The sequence below is a fragment of the Canis aureus genome, chromosome 4 (assembly GCF_053574225.1).
Source record: "Canis aureus isolate CA01 chromosome 4, VMU_Caureus_v.1.0, whole genome shotgun sequence".
In the NCBI taxonomy this organism is placed as follows: domain Eukaryota; kingdom Metazoa; phylum Chordata; class Mammalia; order Carnivora; family Canidae; genus Canis; species Canis aureus.
In genome coordinates this window covers 90,080,184-90,103,412 of record NC_135614.1, presented here as the reverse complement: position 1 = coordinate 90,103,412, position 23,229 = coordinate 90,080,184, and the positions used below count along the sequence as shown (strand labels likewise).

The following is a 23,229-nucleotide window of genomic DNA, read 5'->3' as shown; positions in this document are numbered from 1 at the left end:
TCTCTGTCTCTCATAAGTAAATAAATAAATCTTAAAAAAAAAAAAAAAAAAAAGAAAAGAAAACCATCTCCATTCTACTGGGGGCGGTGTGCCGGCCGCCTCCCTCTGCCGCGCGGGGTTTTCAGGACTCGGCCCGAGACCTACTTACTCCCGGATTCGCCAATTAACAAATGCGTCAGGTAACGGGAAAAGCTGGGAGGGGCGGGGGGCAGGGGTAACAGAAGACTTAGGAACAAAAATTGCATTTATTCCCCCAAACTTTCCAACTACAAGGCTTAAAATAGCTCCTTCACCAGGAATAGCCGAGGCCAGACGGCTCCGGGTCTGGCTCCCACCCCTCCCACCAGCCAGGTGCGATCACCGTGCTCGGCAGGCGCCGGCCGGGACCAGCTCTGGGAAGGACGAGGGCCGTGGGCGTCCCGGCAAAGCATTTTTCACGGATATGGTTTCCTCTTCTACCCTTAGATGCTCGCCGTATTTATCTTAGGCAAAGCGGAGTTTTTCTGTGTGTTTGCCCTTAAGAAAACCTCTATAAATGCGCACTGAGTCGCTGATGCCGATGCTGCAACCGAGAGGCGTCTCCTTAATGTCACATTAAGGGACTTGAGTGAATAAGGCAGTTAGTTCATCTCTCGGAGGACGAATGAAAGTAAGATCGGGATAAAAATCTCTAGTGACTCACAAATAAAATTCCCAGGGCTGTACCATCAGCTGGCGCTCAGGCCCGCGCATGCCCGCAGACACGGCCACGCAGTGTTCACGGGAATTAACCTGAAGTACTTCGAATGGTGACCCGTGGAGTGACTGCAATTTCTTTGGAAATGTACTTGCTGGCCTTTAGGGAGGTGCTGACGGCCCGACAGCGGGTGATCTCAGAAAGGCGGCTAAAGGACGAGCACGTGCAATTGGGGGAAACCCGCAGAGGCGCATGGAAATGCCCCTAAGATGGAACGGAGAAGTGGAAAAGGTGCTTAAACATCAGCCCGCCACTCCCTCCCCCTTGGCGAGGACACTGCTCTCCGGAACCCCTGATTGTGGGAGCTACGGCTGGTTTATGGGTTGCAGGGATTAAATCTGATTTTCCGCTGAAAGTTTTCACGCATCGTCCTCGGTGGCAGGAGGAAGGAAGGAGAAGGAAGATGCGTGGAAAGCCAGGGCTGGTGCCAGACCCCGGGGACCTGGGCTCGGAAGAAAGTGTGACGCAGGCCTGCTTCCCGGGTAGCGTCCAGCTTCCCGGCTCTCTTAAAACACGGGTTAATGACGGGTTAAACGGCAGCCCCGTGTGGCATTTACACGAGAAACAACACGTAAGGATAATTCCTAAGAGCCCTCCCTCCCTAGAGCCGTGGGGCAGACCGTGCATTGTTGGGCGGCACAGAGGCCCAAGTGTACACCCGGCCAGGTGCCCCGCGACCCCATGACCACCAAGCCCGCACCAGCCGGGACCCGGCCGTCATCCCATAGGCGAGCCTGTAAGAGGAAAAGTCAAAACCTCCGAGGCTGCATCTGAATTCTTACCACCTCCTCCTCGCAGGCTTGGACCCAGGTCCACTGCAAGAAGTCTCATTTTCTCACTTGTGTAACGAACCTTTCCTGACGCCCGCGTCGGGCACAGGGCGCGCGTGTCAGGGAGGCAGGGGTGGGCTGAGGCCCGAGGAGCTCCGACCGGCGCACGGCCCACACTCACCTGAGCTATGACATCGGAGATCGAGGCACATCCCACCAGGAAGCTGTATTTGTGTTTTAGGAGAATGCCAGCATGGGTCCATGCCTTCCGGAAAGAAAAGAGTTTGGCGTGAGATGCCGTGGACACTGGAGGGCTTCGGTCGTTGTGATTTACTGGGCGTTCCTGAGAGAGACCTTCTACCCCCCGGGACCTTCCGCGGGGTCACGGACTCTGACTTGGGCCGGTGGGTAGGTCCTCGCTAGAACCTTAAGTGGACTCAGTGACTGCAGGTATTTATTTAGTACCAACGGTATGCAGAGCGGCGTGTGCGTCAGCCTTCCCGCTGGAACGCGAGGCGCAGACCAGGGATGGAGGGAGCACGCCCGCCCCGGGGGCCTGGGACTGGCAAGGGCTCTGAGCTACCACCGGCATTACGGGTTCTCATCAATGGTCTCCTTCTCTCCAAGTTGGGGCAGGATCTGAGCTGAGGGAAGGCCCGGGAAGGTGCTCCAAGGGGAGCAGACGGCGCCCCTGGGGGTGTCGCGGCCGGGCCAGGGTCCGTGGGAGGACCGTGCTGGAGGCCGCCGCGCCCGACACCACGGGGACGTCTCTGTCCAGACCTCCTACGGCAGCCACACGGCTACCCCGTCCCGCAGCCCACAGGCCGCGAGCTGCCAGGCGGGGAAAGAAAGGCAAACTGCCGATAACATTTGCAAACAGTGGCTCGTGGGCTGCGTCTGTTGACCGAAGCCATCGGGGTGATAAGCCTTGTGGTTTTCAAATATCCTCTCTCCCTCCCGATGTCTCAGGGCCGCGGCAGGTGTAGGCGGCAGGTGCCTGTGCCTGGGGAGGCGACCTGGCTCCTCAGAGAGGTTCATTATTTTGTTTTTTTATTAACACTCTCTTACTGCTGGGTCTTCGGGGCGGCCGGTAAATGAATCAGGAAGGTGAAGGTGTGGATCACACTGAGTGTTACACCCAGTTACACGGCAAACTAATAGGGCAGAAGGGAACTAGGGCACGTGGGGCTTACGGTCCACCCTCAGTCCCTGAATTCACTGGGTCACCACAATCTTCCGTGTTTGCGGAGTCCCCATGGACGGGGGCGGGCGTTACAGCAAGGTCAGGACTCTGTCTAGGAAGTTGGGCTTTTACTCTTTGAGGACGTGAGAGAGGTCGCCTCATTCAGCTTCCTGGTTCAAAGCCCTGTGCTGCCCCATAGGCGGGCGTGAGCCCCCTGGGGAACCCGGTTCTAAGAAACCCAGCCCCTTTGCCTTTTTTCTTTCCTATTTTAGAGTACGTGTCAGCTACCAGAGTAAATACAGAGTAAATTTCTTACTTGGTGGTAAGTAAGGAAACCCGGGCACCAGTGCTCCAATGGCCAAGAGCACCGTGACCCGACGTGACCCCAACTGAGCATCTGAGCCTTTGGGTCAAAACTGAGAGTTTACGAGCCCCATGCAGACTGGCGGAAAGAGTCCAATCCAGGGAGGCCACGTCCCTACGCTACCTACAGGCAGTGTTGCCCCCACTAAGGCCAAGGGTCTCCTTCCTCCAGGGACGCACGTCGGCGGTCTCACCTGGGTGTAGACGCCCGCTTACCTCACATGTCCACAGTATGTAAGATTCGAGGGTGCGTGTGCGTGAAAAACCATGCAGATTAACTTATTTTTAAGTCTCCTTTCTCAGGTAATTTGAAATGGAGCCAAAGAAGGCAGTTACTTCCCAGCGTTGCACATTACTGGAAATCCATGTATATAGAGTTTGCTAAGCCTCCTTATGACTATGACCCAGAGGAACAGGAAACAGCCTTCTCTGAGAACTCTCTAGTATCATGACAAAGCATCTAAGCTTTGGACGCGAGCCGCCCTTAGTAATGCACTAAAGCTGATTATTAACGTAATAAAATCCTACCAATATTTTCAAGAGATTCTTATTCTAAAAAGCTTTGGGTGCTTAAGCCACACAAACGGTGAGTTTATCGGAAAGCTGTCCTGATCCCTTGATCCTGAACGTAGCAGAAAACAACTTCATATGTAAGGAAAATTTTCAAATAGGCTCTCTTGCTTCCCACCAGAACTTGTGGGACCACGGAGGATTGTCCTGACGCCGCTGGCAGCTGGGCTCCTCCGCGGCGCTGGTGCGGGAAGGGACGTGGCATAGCTGCCGCGGGGCTCAGTCTGAGGGTCCCTCCGACACTAAACAGAATTACTCTGTAATCCAGCAATTCTCCTTCCGGCTATCCACCCAAAGGATTAGAACAGGAGACTCAAGATTTGTATGCTCGTGTCGGTAACAGGCGTCATCAGAAAGGCCAAAAGGCGGGTCACCCGGTGTCCACTGCGGTCTATACAGACGGGGGACTACGGCGCGGCCTCAAGACATCCTGGCTTTGGCCGCAGCACGAGGAACCCTGAAGATACTACGGGAAGCTAATGGGCCAGCCACAAAAAGACAGACGCTGTCCCGTCCCGCTTACGGGAGATCCTGGAATGGTCGGATTCGCAGACTCGGACTGTAGGGCAGTGGTGCCAGGGCGAGGGGACAGGGAAGTAGTGTCAGTGTCACGAGACTCCCGGCGAGGCAAGACCCTCCACGCCGCTGCACTGTACGTGCACAGATGCTCACGTGGCCAATCTTATGTCCTACACACCACAATTTTTTCAAGTGCCCCGATTACTCACCATTGCATCCATAAAAGGGAAGGCAGCAAGATACAGGAAGGCCCTTCTCGTTTTGCTCCCCACCGACTCATCCACATGGTGCAGTTTATTGATAATGTAGTAGCCTAAGTCACTATAAGCTGCAAAGGGCCCAAAAACATAACATGGCGATATTTAGAAGAGGTTACCTTTTAAGGTTTTCATCTCAAAAGTACAAAAACAATGTTAAACATAGTTTTTTTTTTTTTTTTTTTTGTAGAAAATTAGAAAATGTCATTGAGCAAATAGGAAAAAAAAAATCATCTACAATCTCACCCCTCTATCCAGAGGGGATCATGGTTAATGGCCTGGGTTTAACTGTCCAGTTCTCTCGTGGGCATGTGGGGTACGCACGTGTTTTAACATAAAAATGGGGTCACACTGTGTATATACATGCTTTCGTCAACCATGAACAGCTTTCCATGATTTCCAAGGACATCTTTCACGTTTTAATGGTTGCGATGAATTCCTTTTTGGAGGTTTACTTAACATCGACATAATCTATTACTATGCATTGTGGATGCGTCCATTATTTTGAGATCATGAAAGGATGCTTGAGGGATCATTTGGAAGCTCAATGTTTACACGGAGCTTTACTAATTGACTAAGAAAATTCCCAGAGGTTAATATGCTTTTTCTTTTATTTTTTTTAAGGGGGGGGGCAGAGGCAGAGGGAGAGGGAGGAGAACCCTAAGCAGACTCCCCGCTGAGCTCAGAGCCTGACTCGGGTGGGATCTCACAACCCTGAGGTCACGATCTGAGCCACAATCAAGAGTCAGATGCTTAAGCGACTACAACACCCCAGCGCCCCGTTAATATGGCTTTTCAGGAAAGAATGTAAAGCTAGCTTTTGGCGGCTTGCTATTTTTTGTTTCACCTTTAGGGAGGAGCGTGTGGGCACCGAGCTGAAACAGGCTGAATGAATCTGAAGCCACCGAATAGCTAGAAAGGGAGAGAGAAAGGTGTTTGCAGTGTATTAGCCGGGCATCCTGACAGGTGCCCTTAGCAAAGACGAAACACACTATTAAGATATCTTTACTTCATTGACAGATGTTTAGACGACATCAGAAAACAGTGACTTTCATGCTTCTCAGTGTTTTACACAGTGCTTTAATAGCAGTGCACCTGCTGTGTTCATTTTTTCATAAATATGGACGCTAATGGGTGGACAACTACAGAAGCTGCTTTGAATTCATAAAGGAGATAGGATGCAGTGAGTCCCATTTTATGTGAATCATAGGATCCCTCCTTCCACTTCAAAGTTTGGGAAATGGTTTATAACCGTATGAACTGATAAGAAGAAGAAACTGATGGTAAAGAAGTAAGCCTCCACTCTTTTGGGGGATTAGTCTTGCACCACAGGAAGTTTGAATGAAGTCAGGTCTTTGGGATGATATCAAGGATATTCAGATGCACATATGGGGATCCCAGAGGGGGAAGAGGTACAAGTGGGTGATTCCAAGGGGCAGGGGGCTGGCATGGGTGAGACAGCCCGAGAGTGAGGTGGGACGGGGGGGAGGGGGGGCCCTCCAGGAGGGGCAGAGGTGAAAACCTAAGGAGAGCCACCAGGTGGGGGAACATGTCAGGTGTGGAGCAGGCTGGGGCCAGTAGAGCCACCGAGGCAGCAAGAAGAGAACCGGGAGGGATGGTGTCACAGGGCAGAAAGAGCAAAGACCCGGGAAGGGGGGACAAGGAGGGAAGGGGAGCTCTGTGAGGTCCCCGCTGGGACCCGGAGGCACACAGGTTAGAGGAGAGGGGCGGAGAGAAGGCTGGGTCTGACCCTGGGCGGCTCAGTGGAGGGCAGGGGGGAGCCTTCCCCGGGGTGGGACGCGCACGCAGAGCGGGGTGTGCAGACACGCGGAAACACCAGGCCAGGACGGTCCAACCACAGGGACGGCTTCCCCGGGGCGCTGGACCTCGGGGGCTTGGGCTCAGAGTGCGTCGCTGCCACCGTTTATGTGCACGTTCGTTCCCTTGAGCCGGGAACCAGCCACTGGGCTGGGACCTGCCAGGAGCAGCCTGGCCCGGCCCCAAGCCCGGCCCCACCCTGGTGGACGGAGGCAGCTGGCAGGCTGAGGCAGCCGAGCCGGGTGAGCCGGGGCAGGAGCTGGGCAGCCAGGAATAGCTCCCGGGCTGAAATTGCAGGGTAAAGGGTAGAGCCCACACACAGGGCCACAGGGGGAGCCTGATGGGACTCCGACCCCGGGGAAGGCCGGACCCAGAGGGCCTCGTTCCCTCGGAGTTCAGAGGTCAGGCCCGTCCCAGGGGCTGCAGACTGTGACCTTCCTAGTGACAGGTCACTGCAGACGTAGCTAGGTAAGATGCGGGCATTCGGAATGGCGTGGGCCCCCCAATATGACTGCGGTCCTGAGAAAGGGAGATTTGGACACAGAAGTGCACGCACACAGGCAGGAGGCCACGGGGATGTGAAGGCAGAGATGGGCTGATGCCTCGGCCCCCAGGACGGCTCCAGGTCGCCAGCAAACTACAGAGGCCTGGAGGGAGGCCCGATGGACTTGACTGTCCAGCCTCTAGAGGGGGAGCCAATGCGGTTGTGCGGTCCTAGCCCTCCCGTCCCCGTGCATGGTTGGGACAATGCACGGTCGCACGGTGGCTTCTGAGGGAGGGAGACTTGGACCTGGGAGTCTGAGCAGCTGAGAGCAGGGCCTGTGGTCACCTGTGTGGCCCGGGGGCGGGGGCAGAGATGGGTGTCAGCTCCTCTCCTGCAGATGGAACTACAGGCACCTACTCTCCAGAGTGTCAGGGTAATGAAGGGTGGTCTGAAGGCAGGCTGGGGGGGGTGGGCTCAGCCGGCCAGGCATCTGGGCCCCCCACCCCCACCCCTTTGCTTTCTTCAGCCCCGGCTGCTTCTGGCCTCTCCTGCCTCCAGGCTCCAGGGGACTTTGGGACTGACTGGCCCAGGGCTGCCTTGGCTTCTTTTGGCCTCTTATTCTCTCTCGGCCACTTCCTCCTCCCCCTGCTCCTCCCCTACGCAGAGAGGGCAGAGAGGAGTGTGATCATGACCACAAAGGTTGTTGTTCCTGCCCTGTGAGCTGGGAACGTAAAATCCCAGCAGCTGTTTCTCGCCCAATGCCCCCTCCCCGCCGCCCGTGCCCTTGAGCTGCTCCTGGCCCGCGCTGTTGGCTGGGGTGATCTGTTGGGAGCGCTTTGCATGGAGTCCACAGTTAGCAGGCTAGCTGCCCTAACATTCAGTGACCATTGGCTCCTATCAACTGCCCTACCTCGACCCTTATTTTCCTTCTGAAGAGCAGAGCATTAAAAAAAATTAAGCGAGGCTTTTGAACAGACGTAAACAGATCTCATGCCGAGGTGGCGACGGGAGGACACAGACCTGATCTTTTAGGGGCAGACAGCTTTTGACACCCCCCCCCCGCCCCCAAACAAGAAACCAGAAGGGCCACTCAAGTCCCTAGCTCTCCTGCCCCGGGCCCATCGGGTCGACAGACTCTTTCCAGAATCAGTGGTTCTCAGACTTGTTCAACCAGTGGCTCCTAGGGCTTGTTGCAAAATGCCACGAAATATCATTAATCAAGACAAGTCTACACACCTATTTTCTCATGGGAATTGAGGAGACAGCCCTCCTCCCACCCTGGTAACAGGATACTGCGGGTATTTCCAAGAGGCAATGCGAGAAGCCCTATTCTCATTCAAATCCCCAAGTTCCCATACCTAAACGTAAATGTCTCACAAGTACAACTGATTATGCCACTAGGTTCTGTTCCCTGGGCTTTCCAGAGGCAGGTAACCTGACCCCTGTGCTTCTAATGAATCATTTCAAAGTGTGTGTGCTTGTATGGCCGATACTTAAATCGCTTCCACACGTATGGCTGAATGGCTTCTATGCACCAGGCGCGGTGCCAGCTAACCCAGCCGTGATGGGGCCGGTTACGGGGCTGGGGCAGGGACACAGGACACACCCCTGCGCAGCCTGCACCGTGCAACATTTATCTGGAAGACCCAGGGGTGGGGAGTACGACGCTGCCCCAGCCTTGGAGAGACGGCGTAAACCCCTGCAATAAGAAAGTACCGTAAATGTGAGATTTTAACACAAGAACATAAGCTTGATCTCACTGCTGTCAAGTCCTGGTGGATGGGATTTGGAATAATTTGCTGCGTGATTATCTTGCGTCTCTCTGGAGAATATGCCTATTCATATGTGCATTCCCAGGACCTAGCCCACTGCTGGCCACACAGTAGGTGTTCAACACATACTGATTGGATGGATGCATGAAGCCATCATCCCCCAAAGAGGGGACCAGGGTAGATGGATTACAAGATGTCCCTGCTTCTTCTCTCCTCCTAACATCCCTTCTCTGCAGGATGACTTTGTAGTTCCTCCGGGGAAAAGCTGGAGTCTATTTCCCTGCCCCCTTGAACCTGTGCAATAGCAGTGATGGTGGCCACTTCCAATTCTTGGCCTCAGAAGGCCTTGTGGGCCGCTATCTTCTCACTTGGGGTATCGGCAGAGCTGTGTGGTCCACACAAGCTCAGGCTGGCGGAGGAGAGCCCCGCCGTCCCAGCACAGGCCATCTGGACCAGCCCACCGCTGGCTGACAGCCGCCCTGTGAGCCCACCATGAGCCGCCTCCTGGCTCTCAGCTGACCACAGAGGTGTGAGCACACTGAGACCAAAGGGCCACTCGCTGGCCCGTCTGATGAGCAAGAATAAATGCTGTGCTTTGGGTCACTGAGTCTTGGGGTGGTTTGTTACGTGGCGACCCATTTTGAGACTATGCTGAAACTTCCTAGCACCCCTGACCATATCAAAATGTACTGAGAAGGGAAGACGGGCAGACGGATGCATTCTAGCAGCTGCTTCAGCTCCTCCCCGTAGGAGCAGCGGAGCTGGCTCGCCTGAGCTGCACTGTCTGCCCAAGCGGCTTTGGACACGGGAGAGGCCTTGCAGCTCACTGTCGAGAATGAGCTGTGCAGAGAAATGCAACAGCCACAGCAGTGGCTTCTCCACCTGCGTGAGTTAGGTGGTTGGGCAATGCTGGCTTCATGCGGTGCGATGACCGTGGACTCAACCAAATACACGGTCAGCAAGGTTTCCTCTTTTATAGATTAATTAACGGGGGGAGTTGGAGAACACCTACATCCTGACCACTGGCCTAAATTAAGGTCTAGTTGGTGGCAAACCCTGTGCCCTGCAATTTAAAAAAAGTGGTGTCTCACAGATGAGCCCATGATAACAGTGGTGGCCACAATTTGGCTAAAATGAGACAATTACTGGCGGCTGCCCAACAAAGAGCAAGAACCCAAAGCTAGAAATACTCCCAAGGTTCCTGCAACTTGGGCGTCTAGAGCGAGGCTCTGGTGGATACAGAATAGACATGAACTTCTGGGTCGGTGGATCTCCTAGACCTCCAAGTCTGTGAGTCCAACAGAACTGCCAGCGTCAACTCCAGACAACTGCTAAGTCTATCTGGGCTACAGAACCATCTTGATTCCAATTGAAGATTTTATCATTCTCTTTTAAAATGGGAAACTTTAGGGGATGCCTGGGTGGCTCAGCGGTTTGGTGCCTGCCTTTGGCCCAGGGCGTGATCCTGGGGTCCCAGGATTGAGTCCCACATCGGGTTCCCAGCATGGAGCCTGCTTCTCCCTCTGCCTGTGTCTCTGCCTTTTTCTCTCTCTGTGTCTCTCATGAATAAATAAATAAAATCTTAAAAAAAAGGGAAATTTTAGATTTAACTTGAAAAATGATAATTTTTATCTCAGTGGCCACGGGTTCCTCACACCAGTTTCAATGACCCAGGATACTCAGCTTTTCTCTTCCGTGATTACTGATGGCTCGTAATTAACTCTTAGTCCCAAAGTCTTATTCAACGATGACGAAAACACAGAATGTTTTCGTTAGGCGGGCTGAAAACCTGGCCCGTGAGCGGCATCCTCTCATGGCCTCACGGTGTTCTCAGCACCAAAGTCGGTGTCACATTCAAAGGGAAAACCAAAACGGTCTCACCCCGTTTACGTTTGGGAGGAGCAGGGCTGAAGCTCCAGAGGAAGTCCTTTTCCACAGTCCTGGAGAAACTACGCTAGTCACCGCAGGTGTGATACAGCTTCCTTATTTTTCCATGGAAATCATGTTTTGCCCCAGGGTTTAGTCTGGTCTTTGAATAAAACAGACTAGTGAGCCCCTGAAATAAGTTAATTTGATTACATAAAGCCATCTGTCATTTGATTCAGTGGATAAGCACTAACCCTAATCACCACCAGGCTATCTTGGTTTTTAAGACGGAGCGTGTGCAGGAATGCGCGTCTAGTAGGGTGCCCGGGCCACCCTGTCGACCTTCCTGAGATCACATCCTCTCTGCCACAGGCTTGGGAGTCAAAGAATTAAAACTAGGGCTTCCCGGGGAAAACACATTCCCTCTTCTTGCGCTAAGGGGCACAAACCCGGTCTCTTCATCCCTTGGAGTGTTCATGACAAATGTCTCAATAATCACGGAAGAAATCCTTATTACAAGAGACACGTTGGAGCGGATGGAAAGGAACAGGGAGGACGCGGGCTGGCGCCTCCCAAACGCTCAGCAGCCTTACCGATGAGGGTGTGGAAGACGGCAGCGACGGCGCCGGCCACCACCATGCACAGGACGGCCTTGGTCCTGTCCCGCTTGCTGTTCACAAACACCAGGCCCACGTTCTTAAAGTCGCTCATGGGACCCGTGAAGAACTTCATCAGCGAGTACGCCAGCCCGTAGCTGGCCAGCATCTCCACTGCATCCTCCTTGACAGCAGCGATGCCCCGGTTCAAGGCCTGCGGGGGAGAGACAACCCACAAACAGCATCAGAAGTGTGGGCGCACCTCGGGGGACTCACACCCCCAAGGAAGCCCCAACGGGTAGGTTTCTACGGAGACGCTAAGCAGCGTATAGGGTGACGCTCACTCTGATTTGATAAAGGGTATTCGCTTTCATTTTCACCCATATTAGCTTCGGGTGCAAATAGCTCCTTGTAGGGGAGACACCTGCCCGCTGGGGCTCAGGTAGTAGAGGAAAAACGCAACAGGCATTTTATGTTCAGACCAAAGTCATTGTAGGAAGTTTTGGTTAAAAGCAAAACATGTTAATTTTACTTGTAGGCTGAGTTTATGTAACAGCAACGGGCATTCTGGAAATGGGTCCGCCGCCTTGCACGGAGTGGGTGACGGCTTCTCGTTTTCTTTAAGGAAGGGGCATGTGTGCACGGGACGAGTGCGCGCCCACGCCGCCACGCCCCGTGTGCGTTACGTGGCCCCTTCACGGCAGAGTGGGTTCTATGAGCAAAGTGCTGGAGGAATACATTATATGGCGGGTGCTGTTTACCCAGTTCTTGCTGTATTTTAACTCGAAATGTATTCCTCAGCTCCGTGCAAACAAGTATGAAAAGAAAGCCTTTAAACCAAATACACTGTTTGCGGACGATGCTTGCTCAGGAGGTTGTGGTCGCAGCATATTCATATTCTGATTGCTCGACAGATTATAGCACAGATGGTGGGAATGGATGTCTGGGTGGAGAGGATTTTTTTTTTTTTCTGATGTCACAGGACATCAGCTGTTCCTTAGGAACCGGAAGCCGATTAAGGAGGAGAATCGGCTTTCTGTATAGTCACAGACCTTCAGAAGCAGACGTGCCGTAGGCACGGGGCAGGCGCGGCCCAGGTGACACCCGAGGGCGGCATCGACTTTCAAGACAACGATCCTGAATGAACCACCGCCAGGCCCGCGACTACAGGAAGGGCCGGGCTACCTCCCCCGCCGCCGGCGGACCTCCTTGGTTTTGGAGACTTGGCTGGTATCATCATAACTGGCCATTTGGGCCACTTGTCATTTCTCTTCCCCATGTTTTAAATTCCTGCTCTTATGTCCCAAACTCACCAATAAAGAGTGAGCCTGCGAAACTCTGGGTCCCCACTCTTGACCCCCGAGCAGGCTCTCCGGCCTGTGTGCGTGTGCTCTCAGCCCCCACCCCCACCTCACTGCTGTAACCCCAGGTGTATGGTGCCACTTCCAGGTCTTGTAAGTAATGAACCTTTATTTTTTCCAAGTTTCCTGACGGCTGTTGCTGCAGGGCATCTTGCAATCATAGTAAGATCCACAAGGGTCAGCCCAGTAGTAACATCGATTCTGAAAGGGGGGATGTCCCTGGAAGGCTCACCGCGGCCCACGTGAGCACCCCGCAGCATTGGGATTAGTACCGACAGGCTGAGAGCGGCGTAAAACAAGACTTCAGTTTTTAGAGCCACACAATGGAGCAGAATGGAGCAACTGCTGGACTCCCCCGGCCCCACTATCCCACTATCGATAACCCCTGCCACAGTGGTCCATGTTTTTTTTTTAAAGATTTTATTTATTTATTCATGGGAGACAGAGAGAGAGGAGCAGAGGCAGGCTCTCCACGGAGAAGGGAGGCTGATGTGGGACTCGATCCCAGGACCCTGGATCTCAACCTGAGCTGAGAGCAGTTGCTTAGCCCACCGAGCCTCCCAGGTGCCCCGGGGGTACATTTTCAGTCAACGAGCCTACAGTGATGCATCTTTATTGCTCAAAGCTCACGGTTCGCAATCCCTCTTGGGTCGTACAACTAGGTGCTTTGACAAATATAACAGCGTATCCATCATTACATAGTTGAACGTTCTATGCAAATCACCATTAGAAAAAAGGTATTTATAGTAAAATACCGACGTGTGAAATGGTCTTAGGAAAATGTAAAAGAAGGGGAGGAGGGCGGGGGGTGGGGGTGAATGGGAGACGGGCACTGAGGGGGGCACTTGACAGGATGAGCACTGGGTGTTATTCTGTATGTTGGCAAATTGAACACCAATGAAAAATAAATTTATTAAAAAAAAAAGGAAAATGTAAAAGAAAAAATATCTAACAGCCGTAGGAATTGGGTATCATTCTTCTGACAAAGTTGGTATTATATAAGCTAGTTTTTGACCATTGTTTCCAATTATATGTTTAATCCTCTTTTCCTTTTTTTTCCAATTAATACCTTAAAAATTTCCATAAGAAGTGTTGTAGCCTTTGCGGAGCGTACCTGCCCTGACGCCTTCCTCAGAAAAAATTTTCCCTCTAGCCCAGCTGATCTAATACTGTAACACCCTAAAGCAAAATAAGAATCAAGAAGCTCCTTGATTGGGACGCCCGGGGAGCTCAGCGGTGGAGCTGCTTGGGCCCAGGGCGTGACCTCGGTTCCTGGGATCGAGTCCCGCGTCGGGCTCCCTGCACGGAGCCTGCTTCTTCTTCTGCCTGTGTCTCTGCCTCTCTCTCTGTCTCTCGGGAATAAATAACAAAATCTTTTTAAAAAGGAAAAAAAAAAAGCTCCTTGTTAATAAATCCCGTGTTCAGCAGACACATCTAAGCAGACTGTCCTGTTTTGTGTCAAAATCTCTCACTTGATCATGTTCCAAAGTAACGTATTTGGACTTGGGCTGCGAGTGTCCCTCCCAGGCCTTTTCCCCGCAGAGCGCCCGTCGGTGCACACCTGCCTCCTCCTCAGAGGAAGCTGTCCCCAGGCACTTCAGGCTCATTAGGGGACCCCTGACCCCAAGGCCCCAGCCAAGGGCTGGCGGACAGAGGGGTATAGAGGGCCCCGCTCCCCGGGGCCGGGCTGCTCTGCTGCGACCCAGGCCCCAGAGCTCCCTGTGGGCTCAGGTGGGTGCTCGCTGCCTGTGGACACCAGCTCCTCGCTCAGCTCCCACCCCCCCGCACCCATCAGCCTTCCCTGCACCACGTGCCCCAGGATTCCCCCACGCAGTTCAGCTCCGGGGACCCCAACTTAGCACAGCTTCCAGTGTGTCTCTCGCAGACACTGAGGCCAGTGCAGAGCTTATTCTCTTGCCTTCTTGTCCCAACCCCCAAATCTGGCTGCTGATTATTTATTTATTTATTTATTTTTTATTGCCAACAGGTCTGTTAAAATCTAAGGGATGTATATTATTTAGCGCAGGTTTAAAAAGCAGACAGGACGGCACCTCAATGACGTAGGATTAGACTTTTTCTGGATCTTGTTGGCGGAACGTTACTCTTGGCTCAAAAGACCTCAGCCCTGGCTGGGGCGCTCGCTGCGACGCTTCCTACTTCCACCAGCAGTTCCCTGACGGGGTCCTAACCCAGGGTTGAGGCAGGTGGGCGGGGGGGAAACGGGGAACGGCGGCTCTGGCAGCAAGACTGAGTGTGAACAGTCCACTTAGCTCCACAATCATGGTAATCTGGGGGAAGCACACAGGATTTAGAGCCACGCAGACCTGAGCTGCTTCTATCACTTAACTGCTGAGTGCTGTTGGCCAACGTGCTTATTCTCGCTGAAATAACCTGATTTTTAAAAAGATTTTACTTATTTACTCCTGAGACACACAGAGAGGGAGAGACACAGGCTGACGGAGCAGCAGGCTCCATGCAGGGAGCCCGACGCGGGACTCGATCCCGGGACCCCGGGGTCACGACCTGGGCACAAGGTGGACGCTCAACCACTGAGCCCCTTAAATAACCCAATTGATCTTAGATTGGATGTAAGTATACGGGGCCTCAAGCCGCGACTGGCCTAGAGGAGGCACCTGAAAGCAAGGGTTTTTGTCTATCTTGTTTACCAGTCTACACCTACCGCCTCACCACACCATAAACACTCAAATAGTTGTTAAAGGAATTATTTTCTACCGAGAACTTTAATGTTCATATTAATTTCTATGAACTTAAAATAATGGCATTTTGTTGGTAAGAGGATTGGTCGTCAGATACACCACTGATTCGACGCTTTTAATGACCACGTTGTGCATATCCAGTGAATGAAAAACATTCTGGTTTCAAGAAACATTAAAATGCAAGGAAAGAGGAGCTTTGCCGTTGAGGGCATGTGCCATATTAGTATGATTAGCCTTTCCATTATTCTCATTTATACCCAGTATTTCCTTCAATTTCTCTACTTCTTCATTTCCTGATTTTCTCTTGATCCCCCAGGAAGAAGTCACATGCAGCCCATCAATCGTCCCGTGGAGTTTCTCCCTGTACTTTTGGACTCTGCCATTCTGACCCAATCCGCAGGGAATTCTATCCTAGTTGATGGTTTCACTGGCGCAAGTAACTTTCCATCCCCTCAGGGCGTGTGCCATGGGCCATGGTTGACAATTCATTTTCTAAAGAAATACTTTATTTCCTCAAGGCCGATTTGAACAAAGCACCAATGGCCCATTATTATTATTATTATTATTATTATTATTTTTGCCCATTATTTGTGATGCTTTCTTTCCAGTAGCTCATTCTTCCGGATCCTCCAGTGCCTGTTTGCCTCGGCTGTGTCAACGCGCTTGCTCTTTCCCTTCACAGCATGTTCATTACCTGACCCTATATTTGCTCTTTATTTGTCTTACTGTCTGTCTGTCTGTCTCCGTTTGAGCGTAGCCTCCAGGGCACACAGAACTTGGTCGGATCCACGATAGCTCCCCAGACATGCGGCGGGAGGGGAGCATACACTGGTAGCCGTGTGAAAGGACAAAGTGTCAGGTTCACAAGTGACACAAACACTCTCTGTGACAGGTACCGAGGAAACAAAATATGCAAATGAACCAGGACCCCCGAAGAAGCTTATTCAGATGGACGGGAAAGGAAATCCGTCTAAGGAGGAGACAACCGAGGTCACGGTGGAGCTGAGGCCCCAAGAACAAGAAGGAACCAGCTGGGGACAGAGCTGGTGGCGGGGGGGGGTAGGTGGTGGAGGTAGAGGCCAGTAAGCCTGGCAGGCGGTGGGGACAACGGGGTCTGGGAAGGTAGTCGACGTAAGATGGTTCCAGGTCACGGTGAGGAGCACGTGGGAGAGGGTCTGAGCAGGTGGGACTGAGGCTCCTGCTGGCCGCGGGGAGAGGGAAGGGTGGAAGCGTGGAGTCGAGGGCTGGTTGTGATCCAGGTAAGAGAGGGGACAGCTCAGGCCAGGAAGCGTAGGAGATGAGGAGGAGGGGGCCGGCTTGAGAGCTTTTTGGAGACAAAACTGATGTGGTGAGGGACCCCATGGGGGCATGAGGACAAGGAGAAATCAAAGCTGAGTTTGAGTTCAGTTTTTTGGGTTTGAGCCTCCGGTCAATTGTTGCAGCTGTTTCGTGAGATGAAGGGACTGGGAGAGGGAGGACGGGTTGGGGAGGAAAAGCAAGCGCTCCACCTGGGTGCTCCCCATCGGGATCGGGTAGGACAGCTGGCTCGGAGGGTCTGCAGTCCAGGGGAGGGTGCGGGCTGCGGACACACAGTTGGAGGCCGTCGGCGCGAGGGCAGCGCTTACAGGCAGGAGACGGACGGGAAGCCCGGGCAGGATGCAGAGAGGGGCGTCGGGAGGCAGCCCCGCAGCACCCGAGAGATAAATGAGACCCACTCGGGAGGCGGCGGCTCCCCAGGGCGCAGCACGAAGCTCCGGGAAGGTGGCAGGCGGCACGGCGGGTAACGGGGAGCACTGCGGTCTCCTCGGGGGAGCACCCCGGTCTCCTGGGGCTCCGGAGCACCCCGGGCTCAGGGTCTCGCCACAGCAGCGTCTGCACCATCCTTGGAAAGCATTCGGCTTCCAGTCAGAATCCTGCCAGGACTTCAGAGCTTCGCCTGCTGTGGAAAGTGTCTCCATGTTCGTGAACGTCCCACAGCAAAGGCACTTCGGGTGCGGGCGAGGCCCAGGCGGCTTCCACATGGCTAAATGCAAGGCTGCCCTTGTCCCAGCGCCGTGCTGCTCGCAGACACCGCGCCCGGGCTGCCCCACACCTCCCACCAACGTGCCCCACGCTGTGGCCGCTCGGCAACAGGGCACGTCGGACTCAAAACTGGGCCTAGGAGGCATGAGTGGATCCCCCTGCCTCAGTATCCCCCAGAGGCTGCCAGGCTCACGGTGTGCTGCGGCCTGCGTGTTTTCCTCCCAGAAAGTCATCAAACTACAGGATATTAAAAAGTAAGAACCAAAACCCAAAACAACCCCCAGGGAAATGGCTAACAAATCCGACATGCGATCCGCCTGATATGAACAGTCTTAGCTCCTTAAACCCCAGAAGATGAACCAGAAACATCCCCATACTGCAGACTGAGATTCTCAGGCCAAGGGCCCCCCCCCCCCCGCCCACATCCTGCAGGCATTTGGTGGCCGCGTGACGGCAAGCATCCCCTGGAGCGGGGGGGACGGAGCCCAAGGGCAGCCCCCGCCTGTCAGGCCGCTGTGGGGCCCCCGTTCCTCCTATTCAGGTTCCTGGAGCCTCGTGGCTTGTCCCTCCTTCGACTGCTCTCCGGCTCCTCCTGTCTGTCCCTCCACACTGTGCCCGGTGTTTCAAGAGCATCCCCTGGAGCACACGCATGTCAATACCCACAACTCCTCGTGTACAAATCCTGGACCTCAGGTTCATCCAGCGATGTCCCCCTCCCCGTCCTCTGTATTTAGGGGCTCTGCTTGGGCTCCCAGAGCGGCTGGAGCCAGAAGCACAGCAGGGAGAGCTGGCCGCCACCCCACCGCCCCACGTCCCCCCCACCCGGCTGCTGGCTGCTCCGTCATCCTCTGTTTCCCGTCTCCTCTCTCTGCGCCTCTGCCCTGCCTCCTTCCCTCTTACGCAGCTCACAACCTCACCTCTTGCTTCATCTACAACGTGGAATCCATCAGAAACGAAATTTCTTCGGGGCGCCTGAGTGCTCAGTAGGTAAGCATTTGACTCAGGATTTCTGCTCAGGTCATGATCTCAGGGTCCAGGGATCGAGCCCCAGGTTGGGCTCCGAGCTCAGCACAGAGCCTGCTTCTCCCTTTCCCTCTGCTCCTCCCCCGCTCGTGTGTTCTCTCTCTAGTAAACAAATAAATGAAAATCTAAAAAAAAATTTTAAAGATAGAATTTCTTGTTGCTTCTTTCTCTAAAACAAACCTCAACAAAACACACCTGCCCAAGGCCTTCCTTCCCCACCACCTGGGTCCTGTCACATGGAAAAGGCCAGTCTGCCCAGTGACTGCAGGGGTATCGACCCGGGCTCTGCATTTCGGACCCTGTGACCTGGACAGGAGCCCAAGCTCCCGGGCTGCTCTGAGCCTGGCTACGCGCCTGGCTCCTCCCCAGCAGCACTTGCAGACGTACAGGTGTCTTCCAGCCTGAAAGGAACTTCTCGAGTCCTCGGGGCGCCTAGTGCCCCCTGCTTTCTCACCTGCCTTTGGCAGGAAACCTCTATACAGCGTCGCCCCCTCGCCTGCTCTTCACCTCCCCCAGGTGCTCCATCGCTCTTCACCTCCTCCCGGGTGCTCTTCACCTCCCCAGTGCTCCTGAGCCCGTGAGGACAGCAGCCGCGTGAGCAAGCGCCAGGCCTCACCTGGACACCAGAACCACAGCCGTCGCGTGGTCACATCACAAGCGGTCAACCGCCGGCCCGGCTCCTCCCCCCTCCCTCCTCCCCCCACACTCTTCTGGCTGAAGCCAGCGGACACTCTCTGCTCCCACCTTCCCGACCCTGTCGGCTCCTCCCCCTCCTAACGAGTCTCCCCTCGGTGTCCGCAGGACTGAGGCGCCTCTTCTGCTCCAGCTGCGCCCCCCACGTGTGGGAGCTGGTGGCCGGGCCCTGCCGAGGCTGCTCCTGTCCCCGCTCTCGCCCAGGTGCCCGGCCGCCTGCACAAACCGCAGGTACTGCCTGTCGGCCTGAATTCTCGGAGGGCCCTCTGCACGCTGCTCTCCCCTCCCAAGCCACGTCTGCCCTGAATGGCCCAGGGGCCCCTCACACCCACACTCCCAAGCCTGGGGTCACCAGTAGAGATACCTGGGCTCCTGCAGACCTGCCTCCCCTGGGGCTCCAGTCCGTGCGTGCCCAGAGTCCCTGCCCAGGAGACGGGGTGAGCTCCTGACGCCTCTGATCCTGGCTCGCACCTTTCTGGGCCCCACCCATACTCCCCAGTCCCTCCGGACTCTGGCCCCGCTGCCAGGCCTTGGGTCGGGTCACTGACGGCCTTCCAGTTCCCAAGCCCTTCCCCGGTCCTCCCCATTGTGGTCAGATCGCAAAAATCCAAATTCCTCCAAGTGCACCCAACATGCCTCGGGGCTGCACCCCGCGCACAGACCACGATCTCCACGGCCTTGTGCTACTAACGTCTGTAGCCGCGACCGGCGTGTGGTTAGTCGGCATCCAAGAAATATCTGGGCCATGAGTGAACCAGTAAAAGGCCTTTCACGACCTGACCTTGCGTGGTGCTTCCTGCACCGTGTGTGGAAGCCTAAATGCACTGCAGTTTCCGGGATACACCATGCTCTCTCTCACCTGAGGGTCCTCAGCTTAAGCTTTTTCTCTCTGCACAGAATCACCTTTACCTGGTCCCACCCATCACCCGGTAAACCCCCATCAGCCGAGGGATCACATTTGCTGGGAGCCGTCCCTGGAGCCCACTGCCTGCCCTGTGCTTTGCAGCCGCCTGCGTGGACTGCGGACCCCATGCCTGCACCTACCACGGTGTACCATGCTTGCTTTCACTTGGCCGCGTCTCCCTAGACCCCCGAGGCAGGGATCGGGCTTCCTCGCCGCCAGTTCTCCCACATTTGTTCAGCACACCTCACACGCGGTTGATACGCGATCCACGAACAGACACGGGTGTTCCTTGTACACACAGCTTACGTACGGTCGTTCACAAACAGAACCCTCCGGCTGCAGGTTTGGGTGTCTGGGTAAAGAAAACGATTTTTGGTAGGACCTATGTATTTAAAATAAGCATGCAAATTGATGGCAGGAGCGCCGTATGCATTCTCAAGAGATGGGCCAGGACTTGGTCGTTACTTTTTTTTTTTTTTTTTTAAAGATTTTATTTATTTATTCATGATAGACACAGAGAGAGAGAGAGGCAGAGACACAGGCAGAGGGAGAAGCAGGCTCCATGCAGGGAGCCCGACGCGGGACTCGATCCCTGGGCCAAAGGCAGGCGCCAAACCACTGGGCCACCCAGGGATCCCTTGGTCGTTACCTCTATTGTGCCTTCCTGGGTGCCCGTCAGCACCGGACGAGCACTGGCTGCTTACCTAGAAACACGGACCTAGAGGATGTGGCATCGGGCCTCCTAAGGAGCTTCTTAAGTGTAGAGCTTAAGCAAAGACTTTTGTCCTGGCTCCCTTCTTGTGGAGGTCACCTGGGATGTAGGACGGGCTGTTCCCCTATAGAGTCCAATCCTCTAACAGAAGTTAGCTGCCACGCAAAGGAAATCGGAAATTCAGAGTCCGAGGAGCGCAGAGAGAGCTGGTGCGCTGCCGCGGCCCGAAAACCCGGGCAGTAACCTCCAGATTCTGAAAGACGGGGGACAAAGAGGCATCGGGACGGAAGGCCACACCACCCAGAGGCCTCAAGGGCCACCAGAACCTGACACGGCAACTGGCATTCACGGCCAATTGATAAGAACATGACCGCGTTGCCACAAAGAAACAGCTTTTCAGATTCTGCACAGTAAGGTGTGGAGTCGGGAACCGGTGGTTTCCCTGACGTACCGAGAGGCTAGTACACGAGATGCTCCAAGTCCTGTTTCTTTCTTTAATTTTAGTAAGATGGACACTTCCTTTAATGCCTCATCCTCGGTTAGAAAAACGAACAGGACACCAGGCTGAGCAGTAACTCTGTCTGGTGAGACGCATCTTTTTGATAAAAGACCACGCTCCTCTGCCTCCAGCTTCAACGATCCTGTTAAACCTTTAAGAACACGAAGCAAACTCGCTATTGTCACGAAAAGGTACAGTTTAAAAATCTCCCTCAAATCCAGGGTCCTCAAGAGAATCCACGTTGGTGAAAGCAGAGGGAACTCCGGGGTGGCCACGTAGGCCGGGCTGCCTGGGGTGGGGGTAAGTAGTTTCTTTCGACGACATGGGTCATCGGCACCCCTGGATTTCCTTCCTCGAGGAGTCCGGGTTCCTGTAAGTTTCCACTGTTATTGTTCTGTTTGTATTTTAAAAAGTGGTTTTGGTTAAATTAGATCATTTGTCTTCCCGGTAGTTTTCCAGCCATGTTTTATTTTCTCAGGATCTATACTGCTCTAAATGAGACACCCTCGCCCTGTTTAGCCGGCACTGCAGCCAAGAACTCGACACCCACACACGAGGTTGTGGTTTAAAGGGGGCAGCAGAGGAATGAAGCCTGGTCCGGGCTCGCCAGCGGCCAGAGGCAAGGCTCCGCGGTGCCGTCCACAGTCCAGGCTTCCTGAAAACACAGAGGCAACCGGGGCCAGCCCAAAATAGGACGCGGCTGCTTCTGCCACTTCCCACACCTGCAGGACAGTTTCTTTTTTTTTTTTTTAAGATTTATTTATTTATGATAGACAGACAGAGAGAGAGAGAGAGAGAGAGAGAGAGAGAGGCAGAGACACAGGCAGAGGGAGAAGCAGGCTCCATGCACCGGGAGCCTGACGCGGGACTCGAACCCAGGTCTCCAGGATCACGCCCCGGGCTGAAGGCAGCACTAAACCGCCGAGCCACCCAGGGATCCCCAGAACAGTTTCCATAAAGAATAGAGACAAACTACCAAACAGCTGCCAAGCATGGCCAATAGTTTCCTCCTGTTGCTTTTTTTTAATTTCAGGGGAAATAAAAAAAAAACATGTTACTTTTTGGCCTCTTAGATGGAAGTATGTTAGTTCATTAGAAGATACACTGTAGTGTTGGAGGACCCTCTTCAAATCATCTTGCTCCTTCATTTAAACACGGATAAGGGGGATCCCTGGGGGGCTCAGCGGTTTGGCGCCTGCCTTTGGCCCAGGGCGCGATCCTGGAGACCCGGGATCGAGTCCCACGTCGGGCTCCCTGCATGGAGCCTGCTTCTCCCTCCGCCTGTGTCTCTGCCTCTCTCTCTCTGTGTCTCATGAATAAATAAATAAAATCTTTAAAAATAAATAAATGAAAATAAGTAAACATGGAGCTTCTTCACTGGCTTCCCTTTGATCCAAGATGGTGGAGGCTCGACAAGGAAGAAATGTTCCCGTGGACCAAGGCTTCGTGTGCCGTTCAACCACTCGTTCCCCAACTTGACCCCACATCTTTACTATTAGTGAAATTCCCAAATGTTTTTATATGGTCCCCAAATGATGCTGTTCCTTGATTAATACGTCAAGGTTATATCCATTCCACTTCACGGCTGTGTTTAAAATACTTTTATATTGGAAAAAAAAAATCAACCCATAACTCCGTGAGCAACATGCTGGAGCAGATGACCTCTGGGACCTGCAAAGCCTTTTTGCTCACTGGCCACACGATCACCCGCTGGCATGCACACTGCCCGCCCCTACAAGCTGAGGCGCCTACTCCCTCCCTGCTGATAGTCTGTGCCCTCGACGGTTCTAGAACCTGAACCTGTCTGCGGGCCCCCGGGCAGCTCAGAAGCCCCATTCTTCTTGGGCTCCGCTGCAACATTCAGAAGCGTCACCCGTCGCCTTCCACTCTAGCCCAGGTTCAAACGCATTTGTACTAACGGGATGAACAGGAAGCCTCTGCATCCAGGCCTTGTAGGGCCAGGGAGCACTCCAGTGATGACAAGGCTGCCCCCAGCCAACTCCGAGGGCCCGCTTTGCGGCAGACGCTGCTCCAAGGCCGTCTCGTCCCCCGCACTCTGTGGGCGAGGTACTGGCATTCCCCACCTCCTGGCGGGGACACGGGCTTGTGGGGAGGCTGGTCACCTGTGCAGGTGACCTGAAGCAGGAGCAGAATGCGGGTGCCCTGTGCCCTCGGCCCCGCAGGTGGGTGCCCTGTGCCCTCGGCCCCACAGGTGGGTGCCCTGTGCCCTTGGCCCTGCAGGTGGGCACCCTCTCGCACCCTGTGCGGGTGACCCGGAGTGGGAGCACAACGCTGACCCCCGCCCTTTTCACGTGGAATGAGATGTTGCTGCACTTGGACCCAGTGCTGATTTGAAGCAGGATT

At 54.2% G+C, this 23,229-nt stretch overlaps 1 protein-coding gene across 2 annotated transcripts in view; it reads right to left on the bottom strand.

The window, feature by feature from the left end:
- Positions 1 to 23,229, bottom strand: part of ANKH (ANKH inorganic pyrophosphate transport regulator) — a 116,320-nt gene that overhangs the window by 35,246 nt on the left and 57,845 nt on the right. For both annotated transcript variants that reach the window (XM_077896405.1, XM_077896406.1), the window contains exons 2-4: positions 10,932 to 11,148; positions 4,351 to 4,469; positions 1,688 to 1,771 (exon numbers count right to left, since the gene is read on the bottom strand). In XM_077896405.1, coding sequence (XP_077752531.1) covers positions 1,688 to 1,771; positions 4,351 to 4,469; positions 10,932 to 11,148 — 420 coding nt within the window. The remainder of the gene's footprint in view (positions 1 to 1,687; positions 1,772 to 4,350; positions 4,470 to 10,931; positions 11,149 to 23,229) is intronic.